This window comes from Sprattus sprattus (assembly GCF_963457725.1).
Source record: "Sprattus sprattus genome assembly, chromosome: 1".
Classification (NCBI taxonomy): domain Eukaryota; kingdom Metazoa; phylum Chordata; class Actinopteri; order Clupeiformes; family Clupeidae; genus Sprattus; species Sprattus sprattus.
Genome location: NC_137920.1, coordinates 51,103,952 through 51,118,571, shown reverse-complemented (window position 1 = coordinate 51,118,571; position 14,620 = coordinate 51,103,952). Strand labels below are relative to the sequence as shown.

General features: G+C 40.3%; 1 protein-coding gene across 1 annotated transcript in view; it reads right to left on the bottom strand.

The window, feature by feature from the left end:
• Positions 1–12,576, bottom strand: part of vkorc1l1 (vitamin K epoxide reductase complex, subunit 1-like 1) — an 18,419-nt gene extending 5,843 nt beyond the window's left edge. Inside the window, exons 1-2 of the mRNA XM_080849786.1 lie at positions 12,348–12,576; positions 2,044–2,153 (exon numbers count right to left, since the gene is read on the bottom strand). Coding sequence (XP_080705912.1) covers positions 2,044–2,153; positions 12,348–12,538 — 301 coding nt within the window. The 5' untranslated portion in view covers positions 12,539–12,576. The remainder of the gene's footprint in view (positions 1–2,043; positions 2,154–12,347) is intronic.
• Between the last annotated feature and the right edge of the window lie 2,044 nt (positions 12,577–14,620).

Here is a 14,620-nt window from a genome sequence, read left to right as displayed (position 1 = left end):
GCGGCAGAGGTTTAACAGTAGGACTGTTGTCTGCAGTTTCTTTAATTCCTCAGTTTTTCTGGAACACAGAAAACTGTGAATTCACTTCAGGCCAGTAGCCATCGTGTTTGTGAGCTGGAGTACACTGGTGTCTTTTTAACTGCTAGTTCTATGCAGTTACTTTCTGTATTAAAGCTTTAAAGGATTGGACACCAAGGAATTCTTGGGCAACACGTGCACTAAATAACATCAATGTTGACAAACCGTTTAGCCAAAAATTGGATTGTGTGATATTTGTGGGCAGTGAAACAGATGCACATTTACTAAAGATAAGTTCTAAACTCCTACAAAAAAAATTGAGACCCCCATATTTCACTATACTTTTGAAATTTCTACTGATTTGTCCACTGTCTAATTACATTTAATGTATATAGTAGGGGTTGGAATCTCTTGGCACCTCACGATTCGATATCGATTCAGAGGTCAACGATTCGATTTTAATTTTAATTTTTTTTTTTTTTAACACATCCATTTTATGTTGAAATGCAAGCTGCATCGACTATTGCATTGCTCATAGAAAGTCAAAATTGTGACCATTAAAAGCTTTTTCTCTAATAAAGCAAATAGAGAAGGTAATTCATCTGTTGATTTTCTTTAATTATCAAACACAAAGTAGGAATTACCTTCTCTATTTTTTATTAGAGAAAAAGCTTTTCCTTGTCACAATTTTGACTTTCTATGAACAATCCAATAATCGATGCAGCTTGCATTTCAACATAAAATGGATGTGTAAAAAAAAAAAAAAATTAAATTACAAAATCGATTACCATATTTTCCGAACTATAGGGCGCACTGGATTATAAGGCGCACTGTCAATGAATAGTCTATTTTCGATATTTTTCCATGTATAAAGCGCACAAACTATAAGGCGCATAAAGCAAAAATACATAGAAACACATAGTAGCTAGCTAGCCTCGCTGCTAATAAGTATAACGTTAGCATGCTGCTCTCACACTTCCCCCTCCTTTAGGCGTAGGTAGCCTACTGTTTGTCTCCAGGCTTGTCTTTCACTGCCGTTTTATGTAAGGCCAGCCATTCTTAATAGGTTCTACACGTGAAATACATTCCATATGTAATGGATAGAGAGCAACGCTACCAGCATTACTTCATAGCAAATTACTATGCTAACAGGGAAGTGTCCTAGCGCAGCTGCTAGGTCAGTTATCTGACAGTGTCAAACATCTGCAATGCTGTGAAACAGTCAAAATGCTAAGTTTAATAATGGTTTAACAATCGATGTGCTCATTTTAGTAGCTAATGGATTAAATGACAACGTGAACGTTTGGCAAAAACACATGCAGTCAGATAATTAACACCATAACGATAGCTGTCTAGCTAGCTAGCGAATAGCTAACGTTAGCTAGTTTTAACCAGAGATAACTTGCCTAAGCCTAGCATAACATCAGTGGTGAAAGTAAGACGGGACTCACAATGACAAAAAATTTGAATATTGAGTTTGCCTATGACCATGTAGGCTTAGTTTATTACTTTAGCAGAGGAAAATTCAAACCTAACAAGTTCCATTTGGGAGACCCAGAGGTAAACTGTCCCCCGAGCCCCTTGTCATTTCAAGCTAGCTGTAGAGAAGGCACTTCCAACACCGAGTCACCAGCAAATAGAGCAACAGTGGTCAGAAGCAATGTACTGTTCGAGGTTTTATATAAAATACGGTAGCCGTAATGCTGCAAACGGCGCGGCTTTGTAGTTTACCAAAGCCGTACTAAAACATTTTGACAGAGCGCAACCAGAATTAATCCATATATAAGGCGCTCCGGATTATAAAGCGCACTGTCGTTTTTTGATAAAATTAAAGGCTTTTAAGTACCGGAAAATACGGTATGTACTTTTCTGAATCGAGAATCGTTTTAGAGAGAATCGAGAAAAATCGAATAATCGATTTTTTCCCCCCACCCCGTATATAGGGCCAAAGCAATAAAATTGTCTCAATGCACTTTGCAGAGCCCAGGGCCTGAACCCTAGCCAACAGCAACATGAAACACTCACCAAGTAACAGCTGCAAGATGTAAAAGATGATTCCGTAGACACTGTTTGGCTGGTTCATTGCACTGTCATTGCCAAAGATAGAGCCCAAGAGCCCGAATCCTCGCCCCCATCTGGAACACAGATCATGAATGGGTACACAAAGAAATAAGCCTTGGTGACACAGTTACCAAATGCAAACACATAATAATGTGGTTTTGTTTCAGAGCAAACCAGGGATAGTTATTAGATTTGGTGGTTTAATGGGGAGGTTTCCCGTTTTGTGCCACTGTCGACAATATAGGCCTTTTTTTGTTTTGTTTCAATTCTGCCAACTGAATGAAAAAAATCCCTTTTCTGTTTAAAACCTCAGCGTCAAGTCATTTTTCCTCTTCATTTGGAACAAACCAGAAAACACACATATACACATACGGACACACACACACACAACACAGAGCACAATATGACGTCAACTACACAACCAAAACCTTATCCCCTAAAATCAGACATGATAACACCACAAATCCTCTGCAACCTCTGGTGCGAGAATAACCTTTATTTTATTGGGTCTTACATGCTGCATTACTTTGGAGTTCATCTGGCCTGGCCGACTCCGCCTTGCCCAGCTGGAAGGGCCTATGACGCAACCCTGGGTGCTTGTTCAGTGGCTCCACTCCCTGCCTTCCCTCACAAATCACACCACTGCACTACTGAAGGCGGACTTTGAGCAACATGCTTTTAGGACCGGTCCCAAATCTTTATTGAATGTGCACTGGAGGGTCGAAGCCAGTTCATTTCGAAACAATAATGGCAAACCACTAAGGGTTTCCCTGATTTGCTGGGGTGGCCTGACTTTTCCATGTGTTTATCCCCCTCCAACCCCCCCCCAATGAAATCAAGACATTCACAATGCAGAGGGTCACTGGGATTGGGATATGGGGGTGCCAGTCAGTTTGTTGCGTAAAAGGTTATGGCCAGTTCCTATGTCATCTACCTAATAAAGTGATTAGACACATTCCAATGGAATGACCGCTGCTGTATGGTGCCATGCAATTCTCATCTGATACACTGGGTCAAAAGCGAGCTGCTTGGTAATGTTTTATAATGTCATAAATTACTTAAACCCAGTCCAAAATCACAGACTGATGTCACCCTAGAGTATACCGATATTGCGTAATTCCCTGGCAGTTTCAAATGTGCCACACAGGCCCAGCATACCTCATGCTAAACCCTTCAGAAAAAACTTCTCATATGCATCTAAACCACCTCAGGACTCTGAAACCAACCCTCAATTAGAACACTGCACTGCTTTGGAACCTCATTAATTCAGTGTATGGGTGACGAGGCACACTGGTGGGAGAGCAGCTGTGCCAGTTTGAATTTATCATTTTAAATGAATGACAAATGTATGCAGAACTGAATGTGTTTTCTGTGCAGTATGTGGCAACAAATTATCAGTGACAGAAACATCAGCAGGTTTAAACCATTTCTTGATTACAGAAAAGAGGCGATACAGAAAACCCATCCCTTTATCCATTCGGCTTATTTTCCATCTTACAAACATTTCGAATCAAGACTTACAAGATATTTTATACATCAAATAACCTCAATGCTACAAGCCTTCAGTCTTCCAGCAGCAAGACATGTTGCTTCTGTAAAGCCAACATTTTGTAGGGCTTAAGTATTCTCCAGAACGTCTGTAGATGCATACGTGCGCATTTATTAGTTTTGCTGTTGCGGGCATGTCTCAATGCAACCGCTCAATCACAGTGTTTGGAATAATATCATCATGTGAATCTTCCTTAAAATACCGTTGCTGGTGACATAGTCAGCTATGGCTCGCTGAAGCGTGAAATATACAAAACTCTATCAGCAGGTCCGCAGTAGTTTCATTCACAGAGAAAATTTGCATCGGTACTGTAAATCACTTTTGATTAAAGTGTCTGCCAAATGAATACATTGTGTCAATGGATTTTCTTTACCCTGAGCCAATGCTTAAAAACTTGCATGCGCAGTCAACGATGTCCGAGACACAGAATGTTGGTGCTGTGTGGACTATCCTGGTGAGGCAATCTGTATCATGCACACCGTTTGTCTGCACAAGTATACTTCAGCTTTCAGTGACACCGTCAAGACTTCAGTGACACCCGTCACCGTCACCATCACCCCCCCCCCCCCCCTCCTTCAGTGTGCAGTGCACACACTAAACTACTGTCGGGCAGGGATGCAGGTCTCCTTGAGAATATTAGAAATCAAGAAACAAATTGATAGTTGGACTAAATTGAAATTTTGGTGGCTCATTAGAGAGCCAAGAGGATTCTCAGAGACATTCTTCCCAGAGCATCTATGTTCAGGGTGGCTATCGAAATGTATTCAACAAGTTGGAGTTTTCCAAAACAAAAAAAAGCATTACTTTGGCTACTTGTAAGTAGGCCTATGTCAAAGAGCTGTTCCATTTGTGTGACTGTGCAATTAGGCCAATCCTACTCCAGGTGATATAGCATGGCCATGATTAGCATGACTCTGAAAAGTTCACCCAAATTACATGAGAAAAGGCCATAATGATATGGTGTGTGTGCCAGAACTCTGTTCCTTATTTCCTCAAAACTGACCATACCTTATCTAAACCTGAGCTTGTGCGGTTTTGGTTTCAAAATGCTGGTCAGAGTGCGAAACCATGAAAATCCCAACTCACCACAATGTTTTTTAAAACATGTATGACCGCCTTAAAATATATGAAAAGTAGAACAGTAACAGTTCAGTAGATCAATCTTGAAATGTTTCTAGACCTTGATGGGTGTCCACCTGCGGTAAATCCAATTGATTGGACATGATTTGGAAAGGTCCCACACCTGTCTATATAAGGTCTCACAGCTGACTATGCATTTTAGAGCAAAAACCGAAAGGTCAAAAGAACTGCCTGCAGAGCTCAGAGGCAGGATTGTGTTGAGGCACAGATCTGGGGAAGGCTACAAAAAGGCCTTGGTAAGAGAGGCAACAGCTCAATGGTCAATCTGGCTGAGCTCCAGAGATCCTGTGTGGAGATGGGAGAAACTAGCAGAAGGACAACCATCACTGCAACACCACTGATATGGGTTTTATGGTAGAGCAGCCAGACAGAAACCTCTCCTCAGCAAGAGACACAGGATAGCCCGCTTGGAGTTAGCATAAAAGCCCCTAGATTAGCCCAAACAGTGAGACTTTCTGGTCTGATTAACCAAGATTCAACTGTTTGGCCTCAATTCTAAGAGTCATGCCCCGGAAAAAAAGAAGCTCATCCCTTTCCCAATACCATCCCAACGGTGAAGTATTGTGGTGGCAGCATCATGCTGTAAGGGTATAGCTGGGCAATCAGAGTTATGGACGATTCACGACTTCAATAAAAAAAAATTCTGCCTTCATGAACTTGACAAAACATGATTCAAAAAAAGTTTTCTTTATTTAAACCATATGCCATCCCTCTGTAACTAGGTCCATATCGCTTAGGTAGAACATACAGGTTTTAGTATTTACAACCAGCAATACCAAGAAAGTCAGTAAGTGGCAATGACATTTTCTGACTATAATACACAGTCCAATCACATGAAACATAATACAATCTGCATTGTGAATGTGAACAGTCAAAGATGGTTTCAGTATTGATTTTGACTATGACTTAAACTTTACATAGGCTACAAGACGTTACGAATCACCATATTTCTAAAGATGTCGTCATGGTAATGTGAAACACAAAACATTTGCTAAAATAGCTCATGGACTCCCCAATTTAGCAAATTAATTAGAAATAGGTCAGTTCCATAACATTCATAGAGTGAGATTCGATTTGCAACAACAAAGTCAAATGACAGCGACGACAACATGCAAAACAAAAGAGTCAAATGCTGGGACTGCATCAAGACAACAGAAGTACAGTTTACAGTTCTACAACAGTTGAAACAGACAGTAGACCTAGGCTATATTTGTCAACATAGGTAAAAATCAATCAATTATGTATGTTTGTAATGTCTAACCTTTGTTCTTGTGTGGCATTACATTATTTACCACTAGCCAATAAATACACAGACATTACTCGACCTCAAGTGTAATTCCGTTGTTATTAATCTACAGTTTACCAGCACCATTAACATGATGCAAGATTGACAACAGGCAATAAAAATGAAAACATTTCTAATATAGGACCCATTCAACAACAGACCAATAGCATTGTTCAGTGACTGACATGACAGGAAAACCAACGATACCGTCATAACTCTATCGTAACTCCAGAGAAGTGCTGGCACTGACATTTGAATGACGGCAGAGGAAGTACTAGTCTCAAGTTTGCGATTTAGGCATTATTCACATCGTTCAAAAACAATAGCTTCAATGAATTGAAGGAATTCCATATATCACCCAGCGCTATGTGGGGGGTGTATTTCAATGGCAGGGACTAGGCAACTGGTCAGGGTTGAGGGAAAGCTGAACGAAGCAGAGTACAGAGATATCCTTAATAAGGTCCTAAGCGAAGTTGCTCCTTCTAACAGGACAATGACCCTAAGTACACAGCCAAGACAACACAGCTGGGGCTTGGGGAAAACTCTGTGAATGTCCTTGAGTGGCCCAGCCAGAGCCCTGATTTATAAACCCAATCGATCATCTCTAGAGACCCTTTCCACTGAAGGTTCCCATCCAAACAGCATGAGAGGATTTGCAGAGAAAAATAGCAGAAATTCCCCAAATCTAGGTGTGCAAAGCTTGTCATGTCACCCAAGAAGACTTGAGGCTCTAATCACTGCCAAATGTTTTTCCTCTAAATACACTAAAAGGTTAGCCTGACGATGTCATACTCATAATTCTAGTCAGAATATGAGTCTGAGTCTGCTTCATTGAGCTGTGATGGGGCGTATGGGGTGTGGCATATGGGGCGTGTTTCAACGAACCAGGAAAGAAAATGCCTCTTCGCTCAATTGGATACATAGAACTAATCAGAGCAACGTAGTATGACCATCTGATACATTAAACTTTTACCAGATCCCGTAGGAAGGACGGCAAAAACATATTTTCGATCGGCAAATGCCTTAATCGCGTTTCTCTGTTCATCTTTCAAAATGAATGCGCCGTCAATATCTGTGAGATGTGCTTGATCACGTTATACTATACGTTAAGCAGCGAGGCTAGCTAGCTTCTATGTGTTTCAATGGATTTTTGGTGTAAGCGTTAGCAATAACCTAAAAATAATGGTCTAGAGAGCTTTAGTTAAGACCAACAATATTCTGCAACATTCGTGTTGCACATACACAACTAACAGAGTCAATTTAGACATTAAAAAAGTTGTGTAGATAGCTTAATTCACATAAAATATTTCCCACTAACAGGCTCACAAGATGCCGCCATCTCTGTTGGATTTCGAATCTACCGCTTGATCATCTGTAGGGCCAATAGTTTTCCGCGTCAAAAAAAAGCAAATTCCGTGTCAAGTTTTTGATGATTCCGTGTTTCTGCGTCAAAAAAAAAAAAAAAAACAGCCGTAAAATGCCTTTCTGCACGTTAACTGTATGAAAAACTCTGTTGATAGTGATGTTGCCTAGCTGTCTGCGTGCCTGCAGCTCTCTCAGTTAAGATAGTGAGAGTTCAGTTTGTCGCCAAGTAGTTGACCGTACTGTGCCTTATACATTTCCAATGCTTAAATCATCATTGTTCGACCTGTATGTGAGGCATTATGTGCATACCCAATGAAAGTAAGGGTTTTCATGAAGTTGCTACTGTGATGGATCGTGTATTAAATTTTGGGCTACCTGCTAGTGTTAGCATGCATGCTAAGCGGAGATTTAGCTATGTTCTGTTCTTATGTTGATACGCTGTAATAAAGATGGGTTCAATCCTGTTAAGATTTCGACTGGATGAGATATGAATGAGATCCATGTTGCCGTTGTGTAATGTCCACTTTTATATGTATCTAGTAATATTAGTAGTGTAATTGTTATTGTGTAGCAATACCTCATGTTAATGTAATTCAGTGCAGTGCTAATTAGTCCCCATAAAAAAGACTGCTTTGGTAACTCAGTGAATAATACGTGCCCTTCTTAGATTGTTGTTTGCCAGCCATCAACAGAACAGAAGACTTAACATTTCTTGTTTTTAATGCGATTGGGAAGATGAGCAAATGAACGTGACTACCGTTGAAAAGGGGGGCGTGGCCGGAGCAGAGTTCAGCGCAGACGTGACATTTTCTGACTGCTTTTGTCTAGGGATGCACCGATCCGATATTTGTATCGGTATCGGTACCGATATTGAAGACATTTCTAGATCGGGTATCGGTGACAATGGGCCGATCCATATTTAAAAAAGAAAAACATTTTTTTTTTTTTATGTTTATTTGTATGTATTTACATGGAGGCTTTGTTTAATTCATATCATGCTCCGGTATCATTGTTTTAACGGACTGTTATTATATTGAAACACGCACATTCAAAGATTTAGGGTGGCGCGATAGCAGACAATCCAGAGAACAGCCATCAAAAGCCTTCCCGCACGTTAACTGTATGAAAAACTATCTGTTGATAGTGACGTTGCCTAGCAACGCTGTCTGCTCAGTTAAGTTCGGTGAATAGTGACAAGTTCAGTTCGTCGCCCATCAGTGGCAAAGTAGTTGTGCCTTATACATTTCCAATGCTTAAATCATCATTGTTCGACATGTATGTGAGGCATTGTGTGCGTACATAATGAATGTAAGGGGTTTCATGAAGTTACGGCTGTGATAGGTAGAGTATTATGAGTGCAGGTTGCTATTAGTAGCGATTAGCATGCTAAGCGGAGATTTAGTTATGTTCTGATGTTGATTCGCTGTAATAAAGATGGGTTCATCCTGTTAAGATTTCGACTGGATGAGCTATGAATGAGATTCATGTTGCCTAGTGTAATGTCCACAATTATATGTATCGAGTAATGTTAGTTGTGTAATTGTTATCGTGTAGCAATAACTCATGCTAAAGTAATTCAGTGCAGTCCCCATTCTCATTGCAGGCACACACGTGTACAATCACATGCATCGTCATGTAAGGGAAATTGATGAATGCACATTAAAGAGAGATAAAGAATACAGTTTTGGTAATTGTGGGTCTTTTAACAGAGTAGAACCAGCAAATGCATTAACAGGTCACCATGCTGAGCCTCTACAATGTAACGTAAAAGTTGACGCTAGCGGATATATGATTGCTAACTAATATGAAGACTAGCCCTAGTTAGAACGTACATTATTTTTATCCTATGTTATGAATTGATAGTGATGACTAGACATGATGTTTAGTAGCAAATGAGCAAAAAATGCACCAAGATCTCATGTCATGCACTCCTCTTTTCTCCCTCTCGCATGTGTGGTCACACACACATACACACAGTTACCATACTTTCACGCTGTTTTTTTAATATCGGTATCGGATCGGTATCGGCCGATACTAAACCTCAGATATCGGTATCGGAGGTGAAAAAAGCGGATCGGTGCATCCCTACTTTTGTCCTTTAATTAACGTTTGTTCATTGTTGCAATCGTTGTTGTGTTTATTTGAAAGATATTCAGTCTTACAGGGTAAAATGCAGGGGTTTTTGGGCGATTTTGATGCATAAAATTATGTTTCCGTTTGAAAAGTTGCAATTCCGTTTTCAATGGTCCATTCCGTGTCAGATGGTCCATTCCGCCCGTTTTCCGTTTTCGCGGAAAACTATTGGCCCTACATCGTATAAAGCCCGCCCTGGCACTTTGATTGGCTGTACTGTTTTCTACCAGGAAAAATTTCTCCCCAACGGTCAAAGAGCCAGACCGAACTTCCCGACCAAATTTTTTTGTGGGCGGGGTTCAGGCTGGTATCCAGGCTACTAAAAGGTCTGAATGCTTATGTCAAAGTTAGGTTGTCAATGTTATTTCAGTTTTCCCTTTGAATACATTTTCTAAATACCTTTTTTGCCTTCATTATGGGGTATTGAGTGTAGATTAATAAAGGAACATTAATTTAAATGATTTAAGCATAAAGTTGCACCATAAAATGTGGAAAACTGAAGTAAATGCTTTCTGAAGGGACTGTATATCAGAGAAAAATTAGGCTAACCTGTTCCTTCAAGTGGTATCATCACTTTCAAGAGGACATTCTCCAGTTGATGAAACTCTTAATTTGACAGTTTATCAAGTGATGCCCTGTAACTGAGACTGTTGTGATCTCAATGCTCTATTAGGCACAGCAAAGACACAAGTCAGAGGGCAAAGGTCTCCAATTTAGCCAAGCACTTAGTTCTACCTTAAAAAAAAGTCCTTAAATATGTATTTTAGGTATTTTCCTGAGTTCATAAAAAAGCAAGGGATTATTATTATTGTGTGTTCGTAAACAGTCACTTTGTATAGGTCAGAAAAAGTACAAACTAAAAGTAAAAGTAGAGACAAACACACACAAGTGCTTAGGTACATACTTTGATCACTGCAATAACATTATACGCAAAAGGTGCTGTAATGCAATATTTGAAATTAAAAGTGAAAAATAAGAGCCTTTTCAGCTGTCATTTAAGGGGTACATTTACCCATTTTAAGAGACAAATTAAGCGCTTTTGCCCCTCAACAAACTTTAATCTGTAGGCCTACACAAATCTATTTAAGACGAAGGGTTGTTTTGTAGTGTGCATAGGTCCAGATGATTCCATCAAAAACTGTTCATTAAATGCGTTCAATTGTGTGCTTCAGTATGACTGATTAGCCTGGCCATTACCAGCCTGTGACTCCATTTTTTTCCGTCAGTCAGTCTGGCCTTACCCCGTTCATTTTCGTTTCCGAGATGGACGGGTGCTTAGCTTGAGGTTTAAAATCATTGGAGTTCCCTTAACCAATCTGCAACGTTTGGTAAGCATTCGGTAGATTAAACTCTTCCCAAAGCCAGTTGGGAGAAGAGCTACGACGTCCTTTCCAATCATAAAACTTACAAGACAATACTCTTGTTCTCCTTTTAATTTGCTGATGTTCTCGAGAGTTGAGACAACTTTCCCGATAGCTTTTCGTGTCTCTTCCTCCGAGGTGAGTTTTGCGTCACAGGTCTGAACTGTTCGCTGATTGGTGCGGTTGGATTTTGAGTCCTGGAGACGATTGTCAACGGGGTTGGGCCAGACTGAGTATGAGCTTGAAATAATCAATTCAGGCGGAAATACGTAGGCTGGTGTCACCAGGCTAATGACTGATATGACCAATACAAAAATCTGATTCTGATTCTGACAAGTTCTAATCAAACCAGTACTTTCAGGGTAAAAATGGCCAACCTTGATGCATTTTTTTTTTAGACATATAAGCCTATGCCACAGGTCAAGAACTATTTCATTCCTACTAGAAAAAAAGTACTCAGTAATTGTTCCACCTACAACTGTACATCCTTAGCTTAACTCACATGATAGTCCCTGAAGCCGTGCATGCTTGAAAAATAGCAAATAGATCACCAGCGTTGTCTCATTGCTACAGATCACATATACACACATCCCCGTAATCATAACAACTGATTTGAACGGGGGAAATAGACTTTCAACGCACGCCAACGACTGAAACACATGATACACGTTGTCATTCCATATAATTAGGTATGGTGCATTGGTCGTTACACGGCGCCTTCATTCTTAAGTCACAGGCTCTGTAGGCTGACTGCGCCTTTCGCCACCAATCATTTATATTGAATAACCTCAAGCACGCTTTCTCATAAACACTAACTTCGTCTAACCTCATAGAAAAACTCTTCCAGGTTTAAAGTTGGATAGGTAAATAAATGATAACTGAATATCTGAAAGCTGTTCAACAATTGATGACATGGCTAACTAACACTAGCTACCGGTTATCATAGCTAGCGATAGCTAACGTTAGTTATACAAATACAATGACTGGTCGGCTGCAAGATTACTTCCATACATACAAAAAAAACATCGGCGACCGTTCAGGACAGAATAACATATAGTGTGTCAGTTAAACGGCATAACATATCATGCTTGCTAATATCTGTCTACTTTGCAGCTTGCTAGTTTGTCTATTGAGCAAATAGCTAATGTAGACTGGCTAATGCGAGCTGCCCAGTAGCTAGCTATTCAAGATTCATGCCTGTCTCTTTCAAATACAGTTTGGCAAGTCAATATTTCGACAATTGATACAGGCATCTGTCAATACATCAATACAAACTTGCGAAACGCTTGTTGAAATCTATTAACCTGTGTACTTGGATGATAACTGGTAAGTGTCATTCCATATAGTGATGTTTGTTACCACCTAATACCGCAGGTTCAGTAAGCTAGCCAGCTAACTCAAGCGCCTCTGCCCATTGAATGTAACGTTACAGTACCTGGAGGTGAAGACTTTGGAACAGCTTATTGAGTTGCTGAGGTCGCATAATGCCCGATATTTCGAGTCCTTTGCGTTTTCTTGTTCTACGTGAAAGGCGTATAAAGACAACATAATGCCAAGTAGGCATACAAGGAACCTGACTATTCTTTCCCATCGAGGGGTGGACACTCTCAGGACGGGCGCCGCCATTTTCCCCGGCCTTACTCTCACACGCAGCCTCCTACCATAGAGGGCTACGATAGATCTGCTACGTGTAAAAGCGTCAGGATGTGCAACTCCACCAGGGGCGTGTAACCCGTCTCGCCACCTCTCGTCCACTAGGGGCTAACTGTCCTTACATAACAAACCAGTACGTTTTACAATTATAAGTCATTTCCATGCAACTTGGCTGTACACAAATAATGTAACAATTGACTTAGTGGTAGACCCACAAATGTTGTAGCCTAACTTATCTTGTGTTAAAACGTGAAAGTCGAATGTAAACAAGACAGCAGTTGGGCTTCAAAAATACATTTAACATGTATTACTTTAACCTGCCTATGTAAGAAGTGGATTTAAGTGGGCCTAGACTCTCCATGCTGATAGTACACAAAATATCCTTGCGGCTATGGTATACCTGGGGCATTGGCAAATAGAAATGTATACGTTTCGCAGGTTAATCCAAACCTTTAGCCTTCTCCAAAACAAAGCAGACTCATACTGCCACACAGTGGTGTCCAACAGAGTTTATTGCGGAGCGGTGATTCAACAAATAGTTTAAATTCACCAAAGGGTTATTGGGGGAAATGTCATTTGAAAACCCTTAAGTGCATTACAGTGGATGAACAAGGCGTCATGACATTTGACTTCTACTTATTTAATTTTGCTCTTTCAACTAGTAGGCCTATGCATTAGGCAAGTGGGCACAGGTACACTAATAGGACATGCTTTTTCTAAACTCAACCGCTTTGTATATTAGGCCTACTGCGTTTACTTTTCAAATAGGCTTTCATAACCTTAACGAAAAAAGTGTGTCAATCAAAGATAGGCAAAATGTATAGGACGATAGAAGACTTCGTATAAGGAAGTTCATGCTGATAGGTTACACACATAACGTACTAAGCCAATCAATGTAGGTAAATGACATACGTAGGAATAAAAACGGAATGACATCATCTTGTTTACACACGTTACCCTGCACTTTGTTCGGACTGTTACAGAGAAAATCAGTTTGAAAACATGGCAACTGATACGGAAAGGTTGGCCTCTTTTGAGCTGTCTACCTACGACCAGTATGAATATTACAATCTTATCGACTATTCTTGTCGCGCTGGAGGAAAGGGAAGAACCAAGCGAGAAATTGAATTGAACACTAATCGCCATATCCCATCTGGGCACGAGCGCAAAATTGCGGAAAAATTCCGTAACACTGAACTGAAACGTCGGAGAACGAAGAGCGCATCTTCTTGAAATGTGATCTTGATGATATCGGTAAGATGAGTGCATAAAGGCAACACATACGCTTGGTCATGGACACTTTCTGTGTATTTTATTTAGTTATTTATTGGTCAGCGTTGAATGTAAACATTCACATGTCGGGCATGTTTTTGACCTGTTGTGGAACGCAAGATATAGCCTATCTGGACGAACATTATTTCAACAGGCTACGTCTAGCTTGTTTATACTGTTAGCTCTTAACGTAGAATGTAATGACATGCCAAATCTCATTTTATAAGATAGCTTAATCGAACTGTCTTGACTCTTGTTTTTGCAGAACCCAAGTTTGGTCAAGATGTGAAAATGAAACGTGGTCGAACTGTTCGTCTGCCTTTTCCCCAAAGCCACGTACAGACGAAAATACATGGCTCTGCTTTTCCTTACAAAAAAAAAAGTATGGCGACTTCAGCCCGGCCAAGGAATGGGGCCATGGATTCGGTCACGTCTAGCCTTCTCTCCTATTCTTCACGCTCAAGCCTACATAAGATTGTTACAGTGTTGGGTTACAGTTAAGAATAGCTTGTTTGTTTGTGCGTTGGCTGAGTAAGTGTTTGTGTTTTGACGCAATTTTAAGATGTTTAATATTGTGGTTATTATAAATAAAACTAAACTTGTTTTTTTGTGGACGCATAAACTGCCCTATTGTCTCGAAATGTATAGGCTATATGCTAGACTGTTCAAGATGCACCCTACAATTTACCTTTCTCCCGGTAGAAAACGTTTGATCTCGAGAAACATAACGTAGTCAGTGGATACTCGATGGCGCGATGCCATCATTTTGCTTTTACTGAGCTG